The sequence below is a fragment of the Mustelus asterias genome, chromosome 3 (assembly GCF_964213995.1).
Source record: "Mustelus asterias chromosome 3, sMusAst1.hap1.1, whole genome shotgun sequence".
Classification (NCBI taxonomy): Eukaryota; Metazoa; Chordata; class Chondrichthyes; order Carcharhiniformes; family Triakidae; genus Mustelus; species Mustelus asterias.
In genome coordinates this window covers 33,855,605-33,882,593 of record NC_135803.1, presented here as the reverse complement: position 1 = coordinate 33,882,593, position 26,989 = coordinate 33,855,605, and the positions used below count along the sequence as shown (strand labels likewise).

Sequence of the window (26,989 nt, the reverse complement as noted above, 5' to 3'; positions counted from 1 at the left end):
CCTAACCCGCACATCTTTGGACTGTGGGAGGAAACCGGAGCACCCGGAGGAAACCCACGCAGACACAAGGAGAATGTGCAAACTCCACACAGACAGTGACCCGAGCCGGGAATCGAACCCGGGACCCTGGAGCTGTGAAGCAGCAGTGCTAACCACTGTGCTACCGTGCCGCCCTAATGGGAACAAGTAGAAATGGGAACAAGTAGAAATATCAGAACAGAGAAATGGGAACAAGTAGAAATATCAGAACAGTATCACTGAGATAAACAACGAAAGCAGTGTTGCAGGAGGATAGAGCGGTTGATCACAAAGTTTGCAAACAGTTGATGTGGATGAGGTCTGATAATGAACTCAGTCAGAGGAAGTCATTTGAGTCTGATTAGGGGTATTTGGAAATCCAATTAGGGATTTGTAAGATACACAAACATTGATATGATCAAGGACTCTAGAGGTGATGAAAGTTTTGAAGGTAGTCAAACATTTGCAAGAACAGTGGAGTGAAAGATGGCTGGTGCATAATGAAGAAATCAGTAGCAGCTGAATGGATGGTCCTAACCTTGGCAATAAAGCTCCTTGCACTTTTTGTTGGAAGTCAGGAGGATGATAGGGGCAAATCGGGGAGTTAACCATGTTCTGCAAGATGACCCTAGAGTAGTTCACTATTTTAGGAGAGGAGAGTTGCCCAATTGTGCCCAAGATGGTCCTGCCATACCTGGTAATGGATAGCTAAACCAATTGTCTTCCATACTAACTCACGTCTGCACCCCTTGGGTTTGATAGCACGAAGTTGGGCTAAACGAGGAGAATGAAATGCGATAACAAAAAATAAAGGTGTCCCCAAAGGTGCATATTGAAGAATGGTTAAGCAATGGACAGCTGCAAAAAAAATGTGAATTTAAAAATGAAGTCATTGTTTGGGGGGCTATAGGACTGAAGTTGGAGAGGTTAGGAGGAAGTGGATGTTGATACAAGGAAGTAGTCAAAGATGGCTTCAACTGAGCGAGTGAGAGATCATAGAAGAGCAAAGATTAAGGGAGGACAACAGCTGTGAATTCAGGAGGGTGAGGGGAGCCGAGCTGAAAACTGAAATCACAAAGATTGAAGAGTTACTCAATGCAAGGTTGAAGGAGGAAAGGAGCAAGGATATCTTAAAAAGAAACCCGAATTAAGAATTTTACAGCAGAAGTGACAATTTAAAAAGTAATGCAAAAGGTTTCTGTAATCAATGCTTTGTTTGTTGTTAAATAAGTGGGAAGATTGAGACAGCCACCTTGGTGGCACAAAAGTGGCTGCAGATTAAGTGGCTTTGCATTGAAGTTAAGGACCACAATTCCTTTTCCTTGGCTTTAACCAGAGCAAAACATTATTTAACCAGCGGCATATTTTCAATTAATTGCCAAGATCAAACCATGTTGATCAATCCATTACCTGATGTAAGTCCAAATAACAAGGAAAATAAGACTTGCTCAGTGTTACAATTTTGGAAGATCAAAACTTATCACTTGCATCAACAGCACAAAGAAAATCCTAAAACCAATGGATGAACTTGGTGATCTTGCAGACTTAATTATAGGTTCCATCTCAAATGTCAGTTAAGACATTTAAGACTGTTTTTACGTTGTGTCTAATTAAACTGTTAAACTCTTAATGATTTTTAAAATCCACTGCAGACTTGTTCAAGGCTTTTAATACAACTCAGAGGCATAAGAATAGAGTCCAAGGACTGGGTGCCCTGCCCTCAAAAGAAAATCTAGCATAGGAAAGCCAATGTTAAGAAGGTATGCCTATTTTTTCTGTTGCTTGCCTTGTACTCTACATACAGTTGGAAAGGTAAGGTTTCTGTTGCAATGGAAAATATCTTGTCACCATTAGCAAAAGTAGAATTAAACACTACAAATTTTTACATTGCAATATGTTCTTTATTTTCCAGTTCTGGACGTGAAAAGAGGCATTAATTTTTAATTAAATACTTAATAAAGCAAAAAGTATTTACACATTCATTTTAAACTGTAATCAATGAAGGATTCATTCTTGTTGATAATTACAAGCACCTTATGAACTCAGGAATTCTATAAATACAGGAGACACTGCTGCACTTTATCAAAGACAGCAGAAATAACATGGCATTACATTAGCAATATTGCGGAACATTTATTTACAGAACCGTCCTAAAACTGTTCTACATTAAGTAGAATCATCTAGGAACTGTACTGTTTTTACGTTGTGTCTAATTAAACTGTTAAACTCTTACTGATTTTTAAAATCCACTACAGGCTTGTTCAAGGCTTTTTATACAACTCATAGGCATAAGAACAGAGGAGTCCAGGGACTGGGTGCCCTACCCCTCAAAAAAAAATCTAGCATAGGAAAGCCAAGTTGATATACCTTGGGATCCTTAAATTTGTTTGCATCGTTGGTGATTTAACACCAACAAGGTATCCACCATTCATTTTTTAAAAATCAAAAATCCCCACACTTTCCTATGCCCATGACAACCACCTAATTTTAAGGACTATCTCAATAGCCCTATTTTTTTTTCTAAATAGTTATATTTGTTAGACATGAACTGTAGATGTTAAAAAATAGATAAAACCTTGAAGTACCAAGGGTTTATTGAATAGACGTTCTCAGAACCAAGCACTTGATTGTGCAAAAACTCAAAGGACAGTTCTCATCTGCCTAATGCGATTTGCCATGTGATTGACTTCTGTCAATCATGATCTTTAATTGCCTTCTGATTCTTCTTCAGCTTCTCTTAACCAAGTGAAGAAAGCTGTCACAGATTTCAAAGCTACTCCTTTTCCTTGTTGCTCAGCTGGATCTTTACTGGATTCCCATTTGTAAAAGGCTTCTTCAGATATAACATCCTCATCATACAAAACATCGAAAAATGTCCTTAGTAAGTCTGCAGAGAATACAGAAAATATCTACAGTTAATTAACCGTACCATGATTTCTAAATTGTGCCAATACTCAAGAGTGCATATATCCAGTATCCAAAGAAACCATAGAAAAATTGCTATACATTCAACTTGTCTGATATTTTGACAGATCTTAGTGCAAGCCTTTACAATGTGCATGAAATGCCAATGCATGATGGCACAAGTGCACTATATTTTCATCTAGTCAGTAAATTTAGCTTCAAGGTATTAGGCAGGCAACACAATTATGCCTATTTTGTTAAAACGAGCAAAGTAAACATTCTCTGGAGAAAAAAAGTGCACAGACCCAAAACGTACAGAACCAAGAATCAAATTGGGGTGGAATATATGCCAAAAGAAAAGCATTACACAAACAGAACCTGTAATTCCATGAAACATTCAATCATTTTTGTGACGTTTGAAAAGAAAATATTTCAAACATATGGAACTTTTTATACTTAAACATTAACATCTTTTGCTGAATGTTCTACACCCTTTAAACATTTGGTCAAAGGGATACAAAGTACAGGTGTCAATTTTATGCTTGGAAACTTTTTTCCCCCCGGTGGAGGGGGGTTGCAGTGTCAGGGAGCAGCAGATCTATCCTCCATCAACATTCAGCAGCCAGTTAAGACATGTTTATTAATCAGAATGGAGTTATGACAAGACATAGTTGCAAGAATACCTTAAATATTACACTGACCTAACAAAACCAAACTTGAAAGCATGTGGATGGTATAACAATACAAGAGCCCATATTAAAAAAACTGTTTGCACACCAAGCTAGAAATCTCAAATGTGCTTCCATGAGTTTTCAAAAGTAATCAGGTGTTTACTACAGGGGTGGAAGGAAACCCAAGGAATCCAACATCACAACGGAACAAGACACCCATAACATTGTACTGATGGAAGTTTGCAAACAGTTTTTCAGCTCTATCCTCAGAATTGCATGGAGGGAAGAAGGTCAATCAAGAGTTAGAGCAAAAAAGAAAGCACACTTACTTGGTGGCTGCTCTAACTTGGCCATTAAGGCCTGAAGGGCATAGAGTGCTTGTAGTTCACGCTGGGGATCAGAATTCAGGTACTTGGTTAGAACTTTTACTTTGTTTTGGACGACTTCTACATCCGCACGAACAGGGTTTTCAACTAAAATAGGCAGGGAAAGGAGAGAAATGCAAGGAAGGAAAGAGAAAGAGTTAAAAACATTGACACAAGTGACCATTTCTCCTAAAACTAGATTTGATTTTTAAAAATCCAAGATGTACTTACATACAACAGCAGAATGGCAAATAGATTTCATTAACGCTCTAATGAACAGTGGTGAAACCATTTGCTTTTCATCAAGGTTGGCCTGCATCAGAAAAATTTCAAAGTAAAAATCTTGATTAGTCGAAAGTAAATCACCTTAGTCCCAGATAACCTTAGGCAGTGGCTGGTCGTGATTTAATCTGAGGATCACCACACATCAGGTGAGGGGCATGATTGAGAAGGCAAACCTTCAAGAATAATCTCAGCCGGTACAGGAATTGAACCCACACTTCTGACATTGCTCTGCATCACTAACCAGCTGTCCAGCCAACTGAGCTAAACTGACCAGTTTAGACAATTGCAATTGTAAATCCTACATAGGCCACTATTTTGCATAACTATACATATCATATTGATGAAACCCCATATCCTATTATAAAATTGGTATTTACAACATTGAACACTATAAATATGGAAACTTATCCACCCTAAAAAAATGTTTCAATCTAAGTCTCACCACAGTATCAGCCACGGTTCACTTAGTAGTGCACTCGTCTGAGTCAGTTGTTGGTTCAAGTCCTACTCCAGGACTTGAAGCTGGCACTCCAGAGCAGTACTCAAGGAGTGTTGCACTGTCTGTGGTACAGTTTTTCAGACAAGACGTTAAATCAAGGCTCTGGCTGTCTCCTCTGGTGGATGCAAGATATCCCTGGGAACTACAAGGAGCAGGGTTTCTCCCCCCCCCCCCCCCCCCCAATGCTCTAAACAATATTTATCCCTCAATTATCATTAAATTGATTAATTGCCATTATTGCGGAAACTTTATAACAATGCTTAACTTCAAAAGCATTTATTTGGATTTAAAGTGCTTTGGGATGTTCTGTGGTCATGCAAGGAGCTATATAAATGAAAGTATTTTTCTTTTCACAGATCTTTCTTGCTCCCCAACTGACTTTATTTTTAAACTAACCATAATGATGTAATAAACTTACTTCAATCCAGTCAAATATTCTTTGGTTGTCAGCTTTCTCCTTAATCAGTTTATCAAACTGGTCACACAGGTCAGCAAAAGATATTTCAGTTTTGCTTGATGTTTCCTCGTGACTAGATTCGTTTCCCAGAGTAAACTCCACTTTCTATTAAAGCAGTAAACAGTAAAAAAATAGCTTATTTTAAGTTTATGTAGTTACCTGCAGATATACCATAATAAGTTTTTCATTGCTCAGTGAAGAATCAGAGAAGTCAAAGTGTGCATTGGGCCACAGAAGGATGTTCAAGCACAGGTTGTAAAGGACTCACTGGAGTTGTTAGAAATATAAATGGGTACTCTGAATCAGTGTTTGCTCCAGAAGATGACATTCAGTTATTAGAATTCAATAATTTTTATATAACTTCTACTATTGAATTAAATGAACATTTGTTTTTAGAAAGAATTGAACTTAAAAATATACAGCAGCTGGGCCAGATGATATCCACCCAAGGGTCTTCAGGGAGATGGGACATGTGCTGTGCAAGATCAACCTTTATTTTTAATGGCTCACTTCGAAGTTGGTCCCTATAGTTCGGAAGGAGGTGAATGGTGAATCTTTAAAAAACAATATCAAGTTGGCTCCAGGTAACTGTCGCTCCATTAGTTTGGTATCAGTAACAAGAAAGAAGTTTGAGGAAATTAGTTGGGGATGATTTGAAAATAGAGAGTATGTTAGCAAGAAATATAAAACCAAGATATTATGAGCTTCTATACGTATTATAAGAGAGTATCTGAACATTAGTACAACAGGCGTGGGAGAGACTGGGGAATTAATAATAGGGAAACGAGAACATGGCTGAGACTTGAGTAAATGATTTGTATGTCTTCACGGTAGAAGAGTCTATAAAGAGCCCCAATAATAGAAAAAAATCAAGTGCCAAAAAAGAGGAACTTAAAAGAGTTATCAGTAGAGAAAACTAACAGAACTAAGGGCTAACAAGTCCCCTGGACCTGATGGCCTGTCTGCTTGGTTCTTAAAACATGTGGTTGCAGAGATGGTGGAAACATGGGTTATAATCTTCCAAAATTTCTGGGATTCTGGACAGGTCTCAGTGGACTGGAATGCTGCCAATGTAACACCTCTATTCAAGAAAGGAGACAGACAGAAAGTAGGCAACTGTAAGCCAATTAGCTTAACGTGTGATTGGCAAAATGCTAGAATTTACTACTTGAACAATAGCAGGACATTTTGAAAATCAGCACAATCAAGCAGAGTCAACAATTTATGAAAAGTTCTTTGAGGATGTACGGGACAATGCAGATAAAGCAGAACCAATAGTTGTAGTGTATTTGGAATTCCAAAAGGCATTCAATAAGCTGTCACAAAATTATGGCATTCAGGGTGATATGTTACCATAGATAGAGGACTGAATAGCTAAAACAACCATGGAAAAATGATTAATTAACTAACAAAATAATCAGGATAAATGGGTCATGTTTAGGTTGGCAAACTAACTAGTAGGGTGCAAAAGGGACCAACACTGGTGCCTCAACTACTTCCAATCTGTATTCGAGACTATGATGAAGACCTCAAGTTTGCGGAGGAATTGCTTTTTGGACCCGGAATCTTTTTGAATGCTCTTGCCCAGAGAAATATAGAGGCTGAGTTAATTAATATATTCAAGGTCGAAATGGACAGATGTTTGAACTAATGGAGAGTCAAGAGTTATGTAGAACAGGCAGGAACTTGGAGTTGAGACCAAGATCAGCCATGAACTTTTAGAATGGCAATGCAGGCTTGAGGGACAATATGGCCTATTCTTGCTCATGTTTTTTACGTTCTTATATGATTGCCTAAATGATGGAACAGACTCAAAGGGCTGAATGGCCTACTCCTGTTCCTATTTCTTCTAGTCATAATAGGGGCACTAATGAGGAACTTCATCCAGATAATTAAAATACAGAAGGTTTGGGGCATGATCTGCAAAATTGGAGATGGAACTCTACATCACTTTGACAGAAGTAACTTTCTGTCCTTGCTCTTCTTCACCTCTGTAGTCTTGTGTCACAGTCAACCACACCATTATCCTCCAATGCCTCGCCATTGTCCTCTGTCTGATTCCATTCTTAGCCTCCCTAAATCGCAACTAGCGCATCACTTGCGATGGCTTCTTGCTCTTGCACTGTTACCTCTATGTCCTCTGAGGATTGGTCCTTGACCTCTTCCTATTTCTCATCTACATCTGCCTTTGGCCACGTCATCCAAAAGCAGTGTTAGTTTTCACATGGTTGCTGATGACAACCAGCTCGACCTCACCACCACCTCTCCTGACCCCTCCACTGTTCTTGAATTATTAGACTGCATATTCAACATCCAGTACTGGATGAGCAGAAATTTACTTGAATTTAATATTGGAAAGATTGGAACCATTACTTTAGTTTCTGTGCCAAACTCTGCTCCCTGGCTATGGACTCTTTCCCTTCCTCTGGCAACATTGTGATTAAGCCAGTCTGTTTGCAACCTTGGCATCACATGTGACCTGTAGGCGAGCTTCCAACTTTATATCTGTTTAATCACCAAGACCTCTATTCCCACCTTCATAACATTGTCAAACTTTGCCCATCTCAGCTCATTTGTTGCTTAAAACCTCATTCATGCCTTCTTCATTAGCTCTAGGTGTGATAATTCCAACACACTCTTGACTGGTCCACCATATTCTACTGTCTGTAAACTTGCATCAGCCAAAACTTTGTTGCCTGTGTCTTAAACCTGCATCAAGTCTCATTCACCCATCATCCTGGTTGGCTGATGGAAAAGCAAAAGTTTTCAAATCCCTCTACATCTCTAATCTCCAAGCACACAACCCTCAGATACATACACTTCCCCATTTTGGCCTCCAATATGCCCGATTTTAATCATTCCACCATTATTGGGCGCACCTTCAGTTGCATAGGGCCTAAGCTCTGAAATTTCAACCCCACACGTCCACCACGCTCTCACTTTCCTGTTAGACTTAAATCGTTGACCAAGCTTTTTTTTTAAAGGAAATAGTGAATGCCACTGCTTTCGATCTTTCAGAATTTCTTAGATTCTGAAACAGATTCCAAGGATTAGGAAGTAGCAAACATATTGCACTTTTTAAAAAATGAAAGAAAACCAGGAATGATAGGCGAATTGGCCTTTCAGAAGCCAACAAGATGTCAGACCCCATTATGGATATTGTAACACTTAGAAAATTATATTACTAAGTACAGTCAACAGTAGAGTGGGACGGCACGGTGATACTGTGGTTAGCACTGCTGCCTCACAGCGCCAGGGATTCGGCTTCAATTCCAGCCTCAGGTGACTGTGGAGTTTGCACATTCTCCTCGCATCTATGTGGGTTTCCTCCGGGTGCTCCAGTTTCCTCCCACAGTCCAAAGATGTGCGGGTTAGGTTGATTGGCCGTGCTAAATTGCCCCTTAGTGTCAGGGAGATTAGCAGGGTAGATACATGGGGTTAAGAGGATAGGGCCTGGGTGGGATTGTTAAAGGTGCAGACTCGATGGGCTGAACGACCTCTTTCTGCACTGTAGGGATTCTATGATCTATACCAGTAAAATTATGTTCAAAACTCCATGAGGCCAAACATGGGGTACTATGTGCAGTTTTGGTGTCCTTTCTTAAGGAAATACATTTTTATTCTAAAGGGTGTGCAAAGAAAGTTTACGAGATTAGTTCCTGGGACAAAGGGGCTGTCCTATGAGGAAACATTGACTTCAATCTTCCTAGGATTTTAGATATAATTGAAACACAAGTGCCCGACAGGTTAGATGCTAAGAAAGGATCTCCCCTGGCTGGGGAGTCTAGAACACATGGTCAGTCGCAGTGTATGGGATTGGCCATTTGGGATAGAAGGAGAAATATCTTCACTGAAAGGATTGGGAGTCTTTGGAATCCTTTACTCCAGAGAGCTGTGGATGTTCAGTCGATCATTGATTAAATTCCCAGATGTTGACTGGTTTTTAAGTTACCGAAGTTTTTTCTTTATTCATTCATGGGACATAGGAACAATAGAGATGAGGAATAAATGCTGGCCCAGCCAGCGATGCCCTTGAATTGAGTGACTTGCTAGGCCATTTCAGAGGGCAGCTGAGAGTCAACCACATTGCTGTGGCTCTGAAGTCACATGTTGGCCAGACCAGGTAAGGGCAGCAGATTACCTCCCCTAAAGGACATTAGCGAACCAGATAGGTTTTTCTGACAATCGACAATGGTTTCATGGTCATCATTAGATTCTTAATTCCTGATTTTTTTTTAATTGAATTCAAATTCCACCATCTGCCATGGCGAGATTTGAACCCCGGTCCCCAGAACATTAGATGAATTTCTGGATTATTAGTCTAGCTATAATACCACTAGGCCATCACCTCCCCTGAAGGTATTAAAAGACATGGAGATAACGCAGAAAGGTGGAGGAGCTGTAAGTAGAGTAGGCCCAAATGGTCTACTCCTGTATTTTGCTTTATATTTTTATCTACAATCTGATTCCACCTTTGGCGAAAAAGAATAGATTCCTCAGCATCAATAATTGCAGAATATTTTTTTTAAGTACAAAATTTAACCCCATCAATCTACAAATACCACATTACAAATCCAATATATGCAAGTTAAGACTGAACTGACGAGCTCTTTGCAATAAATTGCATGACTGGGTGCACACAAGAACCTTATAAAAAAAATTTTATTAAAAAAAAATTCTCAAAATTGATTAAAAGATTAGAAAAATTGGGAGTGGGATACCAATTAGAGTCAGACTTCCCAAACTGGCAACTAGCTCAGAAAGCATTGCACACCTGTATAAAAGGTACCATTCCAGGCAGCAATGGACTTACTGTCAACATTATGCTGGGGCTTGGACAACACAGTGGCAAGCACTGCTGCCTCACAGCTCCAGGAACCCAGGTCCAATTCCCAGCTTGGACCACTGTCTTGTGTGGAGGCTGCACGTTCTCCATGACTGTGTGTGTTTCCTCCGGGTGCTCCGGTCTCCTCCCACAGCCCGAAAGACGTGGTGGATAGGTGCATTGGCCATGCTAAATTCTCCCTTAGTGTACCCGAACAGGTGCTGGAGTGTGGTGACTAGGGGATTTTCACAGTAACTTCATTGCAGTGTTAATGTAAGCCTATTTGTGACTAAAAAATAAAAAAATTCTTTCAAAATGCTGCATGCACCAAGTGTACTTTCAGGCCCTGGTCTTACAAATACAAGATATAATGGATACAAATAGTAAATACCTTCTCAGTGACAAATTGGTTAATGTCTTTTCCCTCAGGAAGGAATTCCTTCCAACTCAGACCTCCCTCTCTCCATAAAGAACCTGCCTTCTTACGGCTCTGCAAGATGATGATAAAACGATTCAACATGCAAGATTTATAAACCTGAAGTTGCATGAATAGAAATATCAAGTAATCAAGAACTTACCATTCCTTTGCAAAGTAAACATAGAAGATCAGCAAGCAGAAGGCCAGCTTTCCCAATGGTGATAAGTGGCTTAGCCACTTCTCTGCCAGGAGAACAATTAAAACCCATTAACTTCACAAAGTAAACATGCAAAACCCTATGATTCTTTTACTTCTACGTCAGCTTAGCTTTTTCTAAGTCACCCAGTGAAAAATCTAGTGAATGACGGGTGCAGAATCAAAGCATGCTCAAATTGAATTCTCAGGCCAATTTGATCAGCCAGGTTAAAAGGTTTTGCATAATCAAAAAGAACCTTTATTTTTTTCCTTGAATTCAAGGCATGAATCAGAGCACCAAGGAGCCTTCAACAGGCATAACTCTTGGTAGTGGTCCTTAGCACAAAGGACCTCAGATAACCAAAGTCAGCTTTGCATTATAGAAATCTTCACGTTAAGCTCTGCATTTTCAGGACAATTCATTTAGAATGGTTCCAGCAGATGGTAAGTAATGTGCAGCCTTTCAATCATGTAGCACGGAGGGGAGGGGGGGCACGAGGAATGTAAGTGTGTGTGTGAATGTGAGGGGGACGTAAGCGTGTGTGTGAATGAGAGAGAGATGCGTGTGTGAATGTGAGAGGCGTGTGTGAATGTGAGAGACGTGTGCGAATGAGAAAAATGGGAGTGTTTGCCTGAGAGAGAAAGAAATGTGTCTTTCCAATATTGGATCAACTTTCCTAAATCACCCCTCCCATTAAAAACGACATCAGGAAGACTTGTACATTTTTAATCAGAGAACTTTTAAATTACTACCAGGTTAATATATGCATGGATATAGCTAGAAAGACTCGTGTAAATTTGATATTTGTGTTTGCACCCATTTTACGGCAAAAAAAAAGGGGCATTGATATTATGAGAATGCTTGGGGTTCCCGCCATGCTCTTGGAAGGTCACTGGGGGTTCCACAGCTCAAACAGTTTGGGAAACCCTGGCAGGCAGTATATCCTGTACGAAGTTAGTGCAACAGGATTTTAACATGCATATTCCATCTGAATATGGACCTTGTTTTTAAAGTCACATCTGAAGGATGACGGCTTTAACAAACTCAGCATCATACTGGAGTATCAGCTCAGACTGAACAAGGGGTTTGAACCACTGTGATCATCCAAGGGTTTGACCCACAACCTTTTTATCCAGAGGAATGAACTTTACTGTGTAAAACTGACAGTTCATGGTTACTAGAAACTAATCACCCAGAATTCCTGACATCATATTCATTCCTGTCTTCTACATGAAGTATTTAAGAATTATTTAGATGTGTACTTGCAATGCCAAGGCATACAAGGCTATGGGCCAAGTGCTGGAAAATGGGATTAGAATAATTGGGTGGTTTGTCTTTGACTGGCGCAGACTTGATGGGCCAAAGGGCCTTTTTCTGTGCTGTATACCTCTATGACTATGAAACTGGACATTGAAAATCCAATCTGAACAGCTATACTAAAAAGTCATATGCTGCTCAACTAAACCTGTAACTTGTCAGAAATTGATCTTAATTTAATGGCAGTATTCTCATAAGTCATATTATAGGTTAAAGTTCCTATACCAAGGCACAAAATCTACCGCAAACACTCCAGTTTACTGTGATGTTAAGCCGCCCATGTGGATGGTTGCGAAAGATCCCATGATAGTAACAAGTGTTACGACTAATTAGTTCTGCGACTAATATTTATCCCACAACCACCATCACCAAAACTGAATAAACTCATCACTGCCATGAGATTTTGCTGTATACATATTTACAGCCATGTTTGCCGACACAAAATTCATTGGCTGTGATGTGCACTGTGATCATCCAAGGGTTTGAAAGAATATTTAAAATAAAAAATGAATTCCATTAATATAGAACCATAACAGCGCAGGAGGTGGTCTTTTGGCCCATCGAGTCTGCACAGACACTCTGGCAATCTTATCTAGGTCCACCCCCACCTTATCCCCCTAACCCCATGTGTTTACCCTGCTAGTCCCCCCCTAACCTACACATCTTGCGACACAAAGGAACAATTTAGAATGGCCAATCATAGAATCCTACAGTGCAGGAGGCGGCTATTCGGCCCATCGAGTCTGCACCAGCCACAATCCCACCCAGGCCCTCTCCCCAGAACCCCATACATTTACCCTAGCTAATCCCCCCTGACACTAAGGGGCAATTTAGCATGACCAATCCACCTAACCTGCACATCTTTGGACTGTGGGAGGAAACCGGAGCACCCGGAGGAAACCCACGCAGACACGGGGAGAATGTGCAAACTCCACACAGACAGTGACCCAAGCCGAGAATCGAACCCGGGTCCCTGGCGCTGAGAGGCAGCAGTACTAACCACTGTGCTACCGTGCCGCCCACACCCAATGCACCAAACCTGCACATCTTTGGACTGTGGGATGAAACCATAGCGCCCGGAGGAAACCCACGCAGATAAGGGAGACTGAACAAATTCCAGTCACCCGAGGCTGGAATCGAACCCAGCGCTGTGAGGCTGCAGTGCCAACCACTGTGCCACCTGCCAATCTCATGTCAATTTAACTGATGTTCATTTATATTTATGATATATTAGTACAATTGTTTTTGGACTAATTACTGATGACATTTCAACAAGAGTTGTCGTTGCTACCTGAAAAGTTCTCCCATTGGTATGCCTCCATCATGTAGCATGTGAACAATTAGTTCAGCAAGATATTGCCATATATGTGGGATATCAATTTCCATATCTTCAGCTATTTCAAGGATTTCATGTAGCCTGTGGTACATAAGTAAAAAATACAAAAGCTATTAATGTGGAATAATAGTGCATTTTTCACCATCCTCCCAAATTAATTAGTATTTTAGAAGCTATTTATAGTCGATACAAGCAAAACCAGGAACAGAAAGGCATTCGTAAAAGGCAAGAGAAAGAAAATAAGATTGGAAATAGTTATTTCATCAAGTCTCCGAAGTAAAAGTGTTATATTTTAATAAAAGACATTTACAGTTAACATACAAGCACCAATATTTTAGGTAAACTTTTTGCAATGTAAATATATATCGTAAAGACTTTGGATTAAAATACCATACTAAATTTTGTAGCTCTAATACTTCTTCAGAATTATTAATTTCACATACTTCAAGTTAATTTGAATTCAAACATTCCAGACATCAGTTACATTGACAAAATAGTTGAGACAAACAGATTCAAAAGGAATCTAATTGATGTCCATTGAATAAAAATCTGACGGTTTAAGTCATTATGAAAATGGATGCATATAGACGACATGATACTGTGGATGGGTAAAAACTACACTTTAGTGTTATATATCTGAAAGTTCAATAATTAACTCAGTTTTTGTTAGAAACTAATCAGTAAGTTAAAGGGCCCAATACTTACCCTTTGCAATACTGTTCCTTTGACAGAGTACCAGCTTTTGCAAGCTGATACAACAGCATGCCCATGTGTTCTCTTGCTATTGCACTTCTCTCCAAAGTTGACTCGATACCACTTCGAACAAAGATGTGCAGTGTCTTAGGTGATTCAAGTTCCTGTACGCACTGCAATGCTTCCTAATGAAAATTAAACAAACCATCACATTGCCGTTCAGAAATCACACACTAAGCAACATATGCCCAAATACCAAATTTATGTATACACAGTCTCCTGTGGTTAGTCAGAGAATATGCTGCTTCATAAAAGGAGCATTACAAAACAAAATACACCACTATATGGTCAAGTTTTGCTTTAGGGTTGAAGATTAATTGTTACAAAATAAACATAGCACTAGTTCATTGACCAATTAGGAGGCTGCGCACATTGTGGTTTTGGTATTTTCTATGGCAGGGGAGGTAGTTTACAAATTCCCAATGTCTTCCTTCGTTTCATTACATTTTTGCCAAATCCAGTTTGACAAGCATGACAGATTTAGTGAGATATGGCAACAATTATGCTGCTCTGACTGTTGAGGAAACTTTCTTGCAATATAATTAGCAATTTTCTATAGTACTGAGAACTTGAGCTGGTTTTCAAGAAGTTATTCTGCAATTTAGAACAGCATAGCCTTCTAACCAAACTCCATATTGTTCACACACTCAAAAATAATTAACATGCCTTACTTTGTGCTTACCTTCATATCATTGATATGCAAATATTCCTCAATGATTGCCTTTGATTTCTTTTCAAACTCTTCCTCAGAGAGTGCAGGTTTATCAGGTGTTGCAGGTACAGAGACTGGTTCAAGCTTAACTGGTAAATTAAATGAATTGGATTAAGTTTTTAAAGATGAATTTTTCTTCAGTTCAGATGATTACAATGCTTATATTCAGAGCACAATATATCTGCTGCTCAGAAGTGTTCAACAGCATACCCATCACCCTATTCTCCCCTTTCACCTGATTGTCAGTGTTAGTCTACTGACTTGTACCAAATAAAGCACACAAGTTTTCCACAACAGTATAGAAATGAATACTCCCAATTATGTCCCAACTATGCCCTCAAATTTTATCGACAATTCAAAAGCCACCTTACACTGATCTTCAGCATTGACATCTTTTCCCTACAGGGGCTGCACCATTAATGCCTGCCAATGAAGCAATTGAGTCAGACAGACTAGAATACCAGATTTATAGGCAGTGATCAGCTGTGTTACCTATCTACTCAAACATGATTTCTGTTACTGCCTGACACTGCAATCACCTGAGACAATAGGATATTTATCTAGTACGGTTAAATTCACATACACACACACACCACCCCCAGTGCTGAGATTCCACAGAAGTACTTTTTTATTAAGAAGCTCTTGTTGCCATTGCGGGTCACATCATACTCTATAAAGAGCAAAGATCAATGTAACAACTGATACCTTTAAAACTAATGACTTTCAAATTTCTCTAACCATAAAACACTTTAGTAATCAACAGGTCGGGGCCCATGGGGGATGACAGCATTAAAAATATGCTAAGTAATCCCATTTTCAGCATTGAGGCAATGTTAGCACATCTTGGAACGAACATTAATGTATTGTTCCATTTTAAGGGGAGGGAGGGCCTGATGTGTTGTACTTGAGTAAGGGGTACTCAGCACAGCTAACTTAAAGACAGATAACACAACCTTAAGCAAATCACTTAACTTATTTATGGGACACTTTCATTGAATGACATAATGGAAAATACGTTCATTAGCTATTTCTGTGTAACCGTTTTATCCGATGTTCTTTCTACCTGACGATAAGTAATTGCTGGGATTATCTGAAGTCCTGTGAACATAACTAAACATTCTATAAGAATCTTCACTGTGAACACAACAATCCTCACCCAGTAAACAAAGTGACAGATAAAAGAACACAACCTCCTGCCCAAAATGCAAACATTTTTGACAGAATAACTCTGGTCCATTCGTTACATTATCTTCAGGCAAAATTAAGTTGGATCCACAGACAGAGCCAACAACTTACTATGGCTGAAAAGGTCACAAAAGAAGTATGAATGGCAGCCCAAAAGTTAAAAGAACATTATGTTCCAGTAGGAACCAAAATATACTTGGAAACAACTTCCACTTAAATCATGTGGAACAGAGAGCCTACTTGATTAGATATGGTTCGTGAAAAGCCATAAAAACACAAGTTGTTTTAAATTCATAATCAGGGAGCGGTGATCAAGTCTGGGTCAAATTGGCAAGAATTTCATGAGTAGGGCAAAAAGAACGTAGTGGCTAAGAACCAAGGGATCAAAATATGCGTGGAATCAACAGTGCATAAAGGTGTCAGCATTGATCCCTAGTCATTTGCACTAGTGGTACTCATGGAAAACTTGCCAGAAAAAAAACAAAATCAGTACAAAGTTCTGAATAGGTCTGTACATGATGTTGAAAAAAATCTGTACAGACCCCGTTTTATAGAATAATATTCCAGAGAGAGTGGATATATTGTGCACTAAAATATTAAATACAGCTTCCCCCCCCCCAACCAAGAATTCAGCCTTCCCAGGCTAGGAATTGTATATTCATTTTTTATAAGCTCCTACAATGGCATCATGCAACTTACCAGACTCTTTACTTCGATCTCGCATATGTCCTCGATCTCTTTCTTCTGTCATGCTTGCCACACGCCTGACTGGTTCTTGAGAGCTTCGTCGTTCCCGTTCCCTGCTTCGGTCATCTACTTCTTTGCTGTAGCTTCTCTTAGTAAGTGGAGGCCTGTTACGATCACTTCTCTCAGGCTTCTCAACACGATCACTTTTGTCACTCTTTTCACTCCGATCACTTCTCTCACCCCGATCACTCCTCTCATTTCTGTCGGAACGTTCACTCCTTTCAAATCGGTCTCCTCGATCACGTTCACCCTTCTCACTTCTATCACGACTTGAACTACTCCTGCTGTAATCCATCCCAAAAGAAAAAAAAAAATTAGTATTACAGAATTGTATTAAGTCAAATTACACTGGGGTTTTACACCTTGGCTAGTTTTCCATGTAAAATTACATTTTTTTGATACAAAAGAAGTTATTAACCAGATATATCATGGGTTCGCCTTAGCCAGACATATCCTCGATGTGGAGATGCCGGCGTTGGACAGGGACGGGACAGTAAGAAGTCTCACAACACCAGGTTGTGGAATGCTTTGGAACCAACTAGGGAGTAGGCTACTCTGGATTTGGTATTGTGTAATGAGGGAAGATTAATTGATGACCTCATAGTTAAGAATCCTCGTGGGAGTAGTGACCATGGTATGATAGAATTCAAAATTCAGTTTGGGGGTGAGAGAGTGGAATCCCACACTAGCGTTCTGGAATTAAACAAAAGGAAATTACATAGGCATGAGGACAGATTTGGCCTGATTATAGAGTAGACAGGAAGGTTAAAAGGTAGGACAGCGGATGAGCAGTGGCAGTTGTTTAAGGAGATACTCAATTGCTCACAACTGAAATATATCCCAGTGAGGAAGAAAGATGGTAAGGAGGGTAAAAAACATCCATGGCTAAACAAGGTCGTCAAGAACAATATAAAGATAAAAACTAAGGTATACCATATTGCAAAGACCAGTGGCAGGCTGGAAGATTGGGAAACTTTCAAACATAAACAAAGGGATACTAAAAGGGTAATAAAAAGAGCTACGGTAAATTACGAAAGAAAACTAGCACAAAATATCAAAAAGGATAGCAAAAACTTCTAAGTATATAAAAGGGAAGAGTCACTAAGGTGGGTATTGGTCCCTTGGAAGATGAAACTGGAGAGTTAATAGTGGGAAACACTGAAATACAGTAAGAGTTTTAACAACACCAGGTTAAAGTCCAACAGATTTATTTGGTAGCAAATGCCATTAGCTACCAAATAAACCTGTTGGACTTTAACCTGGTATTGTTAAAACTCTTACTGTGTTTATCCCAGTCCAACGCCGGCATCTCCACATCATGAACACTGAAATGACAGAGATGCTAATTCAATACTTTGCCTCAGTTTTCATCGTGTAGGACACTGGTACCATTCCTATAGGAACGGGCAAGTTAGAGGTAATAGAAAGTGTAGAACTTAGAACAATCAACATCGATAGGGAAAAGGTACTCAACAAACTATTGGGATTGAGGGCAGACAAGTCCCCCGGGCCTGATGGCCTTTTTTCTTAGGCTATTAAAGGAAGTGGCAGTAGATATAGTGGATCCATTGGTTATAATATTCCAAAATTCCCTGGACACGGGAAAGATTCCAGTGGATTGGAAAAATGCTAATGTAACGCCTTTATACAAAAAGGAGAGGCAGGCAAAATGTGGGAAATTACAGACCAGTTAGTTTAACATTTGTGGGAAAGTGTTAAAATCAATCAAGGAAGCAATATCAGGACAATTGGAAAGTCAAAACGCTATCCATCAGAGTCAGCATTGTTTTATGAAGGGCAAATCTCGTTTGACTAATTTGCTCAAGTTCTTCGAAGATATAACAAGCAAAGTGGATAATGGGGATCCTGTAGATGTGATATATCTAGACTTCTGGAAGATATTTGATAAAGTGCCGCAAAAATTCACATGGTTAGACCACATGGGATTAGAGGTAATTAATAGCTTGGATAGGTGACCGGCTGATGGACAGAAGACAGAGTCGGGATAAATGTTTTTTTTCTGGATGGCAGGGAGAAACTAGTGGGATGCCACAGGAACACATTCCAACCATTCTTCACATTCCAATCTGCAATTGTCTCTTTGCTTACATATGCCGTGTTTGTGAACCTAGCTCCACTCACATGATGAAGGAGCAACACTCCTAAAACTCCCGATTCCAAATAAACCTGTTGGACTTTAACCTGGTGTTGAGACATAGCCTCAGCAGCAGTCTACATTTTTACTATAAAGCATTGAATTTTACAAGTGCCGAGTTCTAATTTTATAGCAATAGGAATATTCAGATATGCAATATCCAGTTGCATTATTTATATTTGCCTGTGATCTACTTATGTATCACAAAATGCATACTTCCAGTCTTAAAGTACTGTTCTCAGTAATGCAAAGTGCTTAATCCTTTTAAAGGGACGTTTTATGCACAGCTTAAAAAAGTGAACGTGTATTCCTTACTTACAGACAGCATGCATACTAACTAGTAGGAGGCCACTTGACCCCCTCGAGCCTGCTCCACCAGTCAACAAGGTCATGGCTAATCTGATTGGGCAACTTCAACTGCACATTTCCGTCTATCTCAGATGATAACCTTGCTCATCACTAGTCTGTCAACCTGTGCCTTAAAAATATTCAAAGAGTCCGCTTCCATAACTTTTTGACGAAGGGAATTCCAAATTCTCTCAATCCTCAGAAAAAAATTCTCATCTTTCTTAAATGGGTGACCTCTTATTTTTAAACAGTGACCCATAGTTCTAGGAAGCATCCTTTTCACATCCATCATGTCAAGATCCCTCAGGATCTTAAAAGGTTTCAATCAAGTTGCCTCTTACTTTTCTAAACTCCAGCAGATATTATCCTGCCCAAACTTTCCTCATAAGACAGCCCACCGTTTCCAGGTATTGGTCTAGTAAATCTTCTCGGAATTTCTTCCAATGTATTTATATATTTCCTTAAATAGGGAGACTGAAGCTGTACACAGTACTCCAGATGTGGTCATGCCAGTGTCCTGTACAACTGAAGCATAACATAAGTATTCAATTCCCCTCGCAATAAACAAAACATTCTATTAGCTTTCCTAATTATTTGCTGCACCTGCATACTAGCCTTTTCTGTTTCATGTACTAGAACACCCAGATCCTCTGAATTTTAGCTCTGCAATCTCTCACCATTTAAATATACTTTTTTTATTCTTCTTGCCCGAAATGGACAATTTCACATTTGTCCACATCATACTCCATTTGCCAGATCTTTGCCCACTTATTTAAACCATCTATGCCCCTTGTAGCCTCATGTCCTCTTCACGACTTACTTTCCTACCTATCTTTGTGTAACATTTGCCCTATTGCAGATGTTAAGTAGTTTCCCATCTCCCTCCTTGTTTTGAATAAATACTTACCAAGAAGTGATCCAATTAATTTCAGTCATACACTACTGTTGTTTCCAAATTAAGCAATTTCAACAAGGTACCACACATTTTAGAATTAACTTTGCATTTCTAATCTTGAATTGGAGCAACATTTAAATTTTTATGTACCCAATTTAAAAGCTAAGTAACCAGCAAGCATCAATTTCACCAACAAGCCCAGTCCATCACGCAAACCAGCCTCCCACCCATTGACACTGTTTACACTTACCGTTGCCTCAGAAAAGCAGCCAGCATAATTAAGGGGACCCCATGAACCCCAGACATACTTTCTTCCGTCGGGAAAAAGATACAAAAGTCTGAGGACACGTACCAACCAACTCAAAAACAGCTTCTTCTCTGCTGCCATCAGACTTTTGAATGGACCTACCTCACATTAACTTGATCTTTCTCTATACCCTAGCTATGACTGTAACACTACATTCTGCACTCTGCCCTTCTCTATGAACGGTATATGCTTTGTCTGTATAGTGCGCAAGAAACAATACTTTTCACCGTATACTAATACATGTGACAATAATAAATCAAAAATCAAATCCTTACCTGGGCACAACCCTCCGTGCGTCAAAATTATCTGTAGATGAAGACTGTTGGAGAGCTGAAAATCTATTCAACGTGGCTGTTCCTGGCCTTCCTGAATCCACACCTAGAATACACAAAAAAGAAAATAATTTATGCCTGCAGTCAACAGCTTTCAGGAATTAATACACAATCATATTTGCACAATTGGTCACACCCCATATGAACCTGCATTCAGTTTACACCACAGGAAAATATTTGAGGGCGTAATGGGGATTCACCAAAATACCAGGGTGGATACAGGAGAAACTTCTCCCACTCATGAATGTAGCAAGAACAAGAGGCCACAATCTTTACTAAGCCATTCAGGAGTGAAATTAAGAAACATTTCCCTCCTCCCCTCCCCACACAAGGTACAATAACAATTTGGAATTCTCTTCCCCAAAAAGTGGGCAATTGAAATGGTAATCTTTATTTGCTCAGGGGATCCTGGGATTTGCAAAGGCTGGTAGAGGGATACAAACCAAGCCGTAAACAATTTGAATAGCTTGAGAAATGCACCGCCCTCTGAAAGCATTATACCACTGTCTAATTAAGAAGTTGTGATCCTTCTTGTGTAGCATTCCATCTCGTGATATACAATGAATGATATATAAAACTGGCATCAAGTCTACAAATTTAAAAAGTGAACAAACACAGTTTATGAACTTAGTAAATAATATGACAAGTTCCTCTTTATGCTCGCCGTCTTCTCAAGTTGTAGATATTGGAGCACTTTAGCCAAACCTGACAAACAAATGTCAGCCCAAAAAAATCCTTTTTCAAAATGTCACATCTATGATGTGTGGAAGTAGTAGGTCAAAGAGCAAATTGAAGAGATTAGGGTACAGTAAAACAAACCAAAATCAGAATAGAAAAGAGGTGTCAGGCAAATGCTTACATTTTCTTTTGTTGATTTTCAATTAAATGCTTCCTTTAGCGTGTAACAATTAATATTGGTAACAACTCTAACCTTGATAGTCAACAAGTCTACTTACTGGGACATTAGTGTGCAATACGGTGGCACAGTAGTTACGGCATCATGGACCCAGGTTCAATTCCAGCCTCGAGTGGCTGTTTGTGTGGAGTTTGCACTTTCTCCCTATGTCTAAAGATGTGCAGGTTAGGTGGATTGGGTCATGCTAAATTTCCCTTTAGTGTCCCAAGATGTGTAAATTAGAGTAAATATGTGGGATTACAGGAAAGGCCCTGGGTGGGATCCTCTGTCGGAGAGTTGGTGCAGACTCAATGGGTTGAATGGCCTCCTTTGGCACTGTGGGGATTCTATGAACATTGGAGTTCATATAATGAACTTGTCAATAATCTAAGCATCACCGAAACAATCAGTTGATTCTTTTTCTATGTTGATCAAGAACAACTCGTTATATTATATCCTGAGAGGCAATACCTGTATCATTAGGTTTGCTTCCAGATCCACCACTGCTTCCTTTAACCCAGCCGCCAAGTCGACCTGCTGGTGCCAGCACTTGATTATTGTAATCCATGGCTCCTGCCTATTTACAGAAATTATGAAGAAATCCAAGTTACTAAGTAGGTATTACTTATATTTAATATAGTAAATAGAAAGTTAAATATTGAGGGGAGAATAATCACGTACCTTGGTAATCTTGCTTAGTCGACTAGTATCAATAGGTCTGTTACTTTTGGCAATTGGCACCGTATTCCATCCTGCTTCATCAATTCCTTGACTTCCTCTGCCACCTATGGTTATCAGCATTTTATCAAATATTTTGGATTTTTAATAAATAAAAATCACAAACTATCAAGCAAATCATGTCATATCACAGCTGAGGTCCAGCTGAGAGACAGCATCTCCACCCTCAGTTAGAAGTTTACTAAGATCAGCCCCGGGGAGTTAAAACTAGAAGAGGCTGAGAATGCCAAAATTTCAATGTATCTAGTTTGAAGATCTGTGCATTTTAAACCAATGTAACCAACAGCTGAGATTGATTAATTTAACAATGCAAACTGTGCAAGTGCCATGGAGCTTTCAAAGGGGGATGATGAGATGTGCCCTTAACGAGACATCAAGACAGAATCAGATAAACAGCAATAATGGGGAAACAGCTTACCTAGACGACTAACAGATCAGTGAAGGTATTCACATGCTAATTTTGAGTGTCACGAAATGTGACTGCTGCAGATAGCCCAAATACACCGAATTGAGAATCAAAGAGGAACCAGGGTATAATTGCCAGCACCTTCAGAGGCAGGCAAACCAGTTTATTGTCTAGCAGCCAAGAAGTCATTGTAATATCTAAGAACCAACAGGCTAGTTTAACATCTCTCAGCTGAGGCACCATTTTAAAATCCAAGAAGTCTTAAGAGTCAGGGTAGTGCAGGAACCTTAGCCGAGAGTTTAAATATCTTCACTGGACTAGGAAAAGGTGTTTCCCAGATTTAATCACCTGCCTTGTATTGTGTGGTAATTTATAGACTCATTTATAATTTAGATGTTGTTTGGAAATGGGAAAGTCTTAAGGCATTCAGGGATTCAGAGAGGAAAAAGGAGTAATTTCGAGATAAACTGTGCTGAGTAATTTATATATTTAATTGTCTTAAGAGTATTATAGTCCTATTCACGTGTATGAGTCTTTTCTTTAATAGGTCTTTAGTAACTTCCACTAGGACAGGGCTGGTTATTCTCACTGGTGGTTTTCACGTGACCCCCTTGTACCATTCCAAAAACAAAACTATACACCACCACGGACCAGTGTTTCAAGTTGAGATGCCCTCGCAGGTAACAACCGTGTGGTTTGTGACAGCAGGTATATAAATGTACTGGAAAGTAATTGCCAGGCTAATGTGGATTCCGCTAGTAATAAATAAACTGAAGTATATAAAATGCCACATGAATTAGATTATTACAGTAGATTTAAAATTTTCCTCAATGTTATGAAAGCAGGAATGTTTGAATTTTCCCTAACTGATGGAATAAAATTTCCAACTCCAGAACAATGCTGACCTATACAGGAGTAAAGAAAAATTACGTTGCACGATCCCCTCATTATTAAACTTACCAGTGCTGCTGCTACCTGCAGCACCTCTCCTTTTGTCCTGTTTGGATAGAAGCTGTTGCTGCACCCTTAACTGCTGTTGATGTTCTTCTATTTGAGCCTCTCGGTGAATCTGCTCTAATGTTTTGGGTCCCTGGTCACCTCTCCGCGGCACCCAATTATTCTGGAAAGGAACACATGATTCAAAATCTGAAATAAACTATAATCACTGTGACCTTTTTAGCCCAAACATAAAATTTCACTGTTCACCTCAACTGAAATATTGATCTAAAATTTAATCCAAATAATATCAGACAAGAGCAATCAGAAAAATACAAGCTCACTTAAATACCAAGTTTGTTAAGAATGTTACTATAGTGAAATGTTTGTAGCTTGTTCATGATTTTTAAAAAGTGTATTGCATAAAAGTTCAAAACTAAGAACATTAAAAAGATGACATTGTGACGATACGGAGGCTTTAAGAAATGTATTTGTCATGTATTTTTGTGCAGAATCTGTTGTAGCAATTTGTTTATATTATTGGAACACTATGTACAGCAGCACTGTATTGTTATGCAGCAGCATAATTGCTACCGTGTTTGTTCTAATCCGAACTAATGCAAGATTCTATTTTTTGTATTTGTTCCTAAGGTTTTGCAGAGTGGGGCTTGGTCAGATCGATTGACAGGCAAGGTCCTATGACTGGCTGAAGCAAGGCTTTCACAGAGAACTCAAGGTGGTTTGCTTTTTGGGATCTTTGGAGAGGTTGCTTTCTCTATATCTCCTGCTCTCTCTCAAGTGGAGACTGGAATTTGCCAAGAAAGTCTCTTTCTGAAATTCTGCTGTTTGGGGGTGGAGTTTTCTCTGGGGTTGCTGCATGAGAATTAGAAGATGAGCGTCTGTCTGGATCACTCTCCAGGTGTTAAAAGGTCAGAAATTGAATAGCCACATAAACATATTTGTTTTTCTGGGCTAACTGGTTCTAAAGATGGGATTTGTGTCAATGGGGGATGCTGCTAACTTGGAACAATACAGATAGCTAGCTGTTAAGAATTATACTTTGTCATGTTTAAGTATTTCAATTGGTAAATGTTAATCTAATTATTTTTGTTATATTCTGTGTTCTTAAATAAAGTTTGTTTTGATAAAAGCTTCCTAGTGGGTCACTTGAATCATACCTGGAGTGAAACACCTTATGCTCACCCTAATGTCAAAATCAAATGTAAAATGTTAGGGTTTAGGTTAACTTCATAAAATACCTTGGAATTTCTGATCTGGTCTTTAACAACATTAACCAGTACTGAATGATTAACATAGTTAAGTTGTAGCTGTAATAGGCACATGATACAGCACAATATGCTGGATGTACCCAATAGCAATTTCTTGTTGTTCATGTTTTAGCAGTGAGTAATTAAAGTACTAGGGCTTTGTTCATATTTGGTTACTTCTGACCAAGTATTTTTAAAAATATTACCAATAATACTTGCAAGGCAGAAAATTTATATTTCTAAAATGGCTACAAAATACATAAAATCAGCAAAAAAATTCAGACTTTAAATAATTCAACATTTACACAGATACAAATCAATTACTATCTTAGACAATTGAACTCACTTGTCGAAGATCAATCACATCCTGTACCATAAAGCGAATCCGAGATGATGTTTTCCTTTCTTTAATAATTTTTCCCATCTGGTTAAAATACTGATCCATCCTAGGCTAAAGGCAAGATACAAGGAGTGAATGTTACATATTCAAAAGAGAAATCACGTACATCAATACCAGGTTATTATCGTATCGAGTACTTTGGGGAGTTTTTAAAAAAAAATAAAAAACTTACTTTGGCTTTTTCAAAATCCAAGTCTTTGCCTATCGTAGTTAATAACCTACATAGGCACTCAAGTGATTCTTCATCATGATTCTTTAGCAGCTTCACTATACAGTCGTGCATAATTGGCTCTGTTAACATTTTCAGTTTGAAGAGTTCGCCAATGAATTTGATATTGCCTAGTGACCGTCGTCTAGCTTTGTCCCTTGCCTCCTTGAGCTCTTCTTGGAGACGGGTTTTCTCCTCAGACTGGAATGAACAGAATTAAAGCAGTACAGGTTTAATACAAAATCATAACTCTGCAACATTTGAATTCAGCAACTAAAGATGGAGACATTTCAACATGACAAATGGTTACTGAGATATTGAATGATTGTCATTACCTATAGAATCCTACCCAGGGAAGAGTTAGAATTTTGGGTGGGTGAAAAAAGCAAAGAGCAGACCAGTTGGATTCCATGGTAGTCCAATACTCTCAGCAGCATAAAGAACAATTTCAAAAGGATTTTTTTTTGAAAAGGAAAGATTACTGTTATTAATATTTTACACTGGGAGGCAATCATTCTGTTAGCCTTGTTTCATATAAATGTTGGAAGAGAAAATTAGACCCATGCTTGCGTTACAAACAATAAGAATCATAAGAACTAGGAGAAAGCAATTTATTCCCTCGAGCCTGCTCGACCATACAATAAAATCATGGCTGATCTCATCTTGGCCTCAACTCTACTTTCCTGCCCCTTCACCATAGCCTTTAAACCCTTGCTAATTACAAATCTGTCCACCTCTCGCTTTCTGATATTCACTCAATGTCCCGGCATCCACCATGCTCTGGGATAGTGAATTCCAAAGAGAGAATTCTTTTGAGAAGTGATTTCTCCTCATCAGTTTTAAATCTGCCACCCCTTATCCTTAAACAATGACTTCTTGTTTTAGATTGCCCTGCAAGAGGAAAATTCATCTCTACATTGACTTTGTCAATCCTCATCATCTTGCACACCTCAATTAGATCGCCTCATTCTTCTAAACGCAATAGAGTGTAAAGGCCTAAACAGCCCAATCTCACTTCGTAAGACAAACCCCTCATGTCTGGAATCAATCTAGTGAACCTCATCTGAACTGCCTCTGATGCAACTACATTCATCTTCAAGTAAGGGGACCAAAATTGTACACAATATTTTAAGTGCTGTCTCACTAATGCTTTGTACAGTAGTAGCAACATAACATTTTTCTTGGAGTTGTCTGGACTATTAGGAGCATAACAGTTGTGCACCTACCCTTTCTAAAATCATACAAGTGAAGTACTCTTCAGACTCCTGGGATTACCACCCTGACTACTGGATAGATTGAATCTCTCTCCTCTCAGGCAGTCCTGCGGAGTCAAAGCTGACTTGCTTCCGCACTAAACATGAGCTCCCAGGTGACTGAGGAGTCCAATATGTGACCAATAGTCTTGGTTACACG

At 39.1% G+C, this 26,989-nt stretch overlaps 1 protein-coding gene across 40 annotated transcripts in view; it reads right to left on the bottom strand.

Annotated features, from left to right (window-relative positions):
- Positions 1–1,897: 1,897 nt before the first annotated feature.
- Positions 1,898–26,989, bottom strand: part of LOC144489182 (eukaryotic translation initiation factor 4 gamma 1-like) — a 120,688-nt gene continuing 95,596 nt past the window's right edge. For all 40 annotated transcript variants that reach the window (XM_078207054.1, XM_078207057.1, XM_078207129.1 and 37 more), the window contains 16 exons: positions 25,541–25,777; positions 25,315–25,419; positions 23,725–23,884; positions 22,302–22,405; positions 22,092–22,197; positions 20,669–20,771; positions 16,641–16,972; positions 14,727–14,845; positions 13,997–14,169; positions 13,247–13,372; positions 10,603–10,684; positions 10,416–10,514; positions 5,161–5,304; positions 4,190–4,271; positions 3,923–4,066; positions 1,898–2,905 (listed from right to left, as the gene is read on the bottom strand). In XM_078207054.1, the coding sequence (XP_078063180.1) occupies positions 2,724–2,905; positions 3,923–4,066; positions 4,190–4,271; positions 5,161–5,304; positions 10,416–10,514; positions 10,603–10,684; positions 13,247–13,372; positions 13,997–14,169; positions 14,727–14,845; positions 16,641–16,972; positions 20,669–20,771; positions 22,092–22,197; positions 22,302–22,405; positions 23,725–23,884; positions 25,315–25,419; positions 25,541–25,777 (2,298 nt within the window). In that variant the 3' untranslated portion in view covers positions 1,898–2,723. The remainder of the gene's footprint in view (positions 2,906–3,922; positions 4,067–4,189; positions 4,272–5,160; positions 5,305–10,415; positions 10,515–10,602; positions 10,685–13,246; positions 13,373–13,996; positions 14,170–14,726; positions 14,846–16,640; positions 16,973–20,668; positions 20,772–22,091; positions 22,198–22,301; positions 22,406–23,724; positions 23,885–25,314; positions 25,420–25,540; positions 25,778–26,989) is intronic.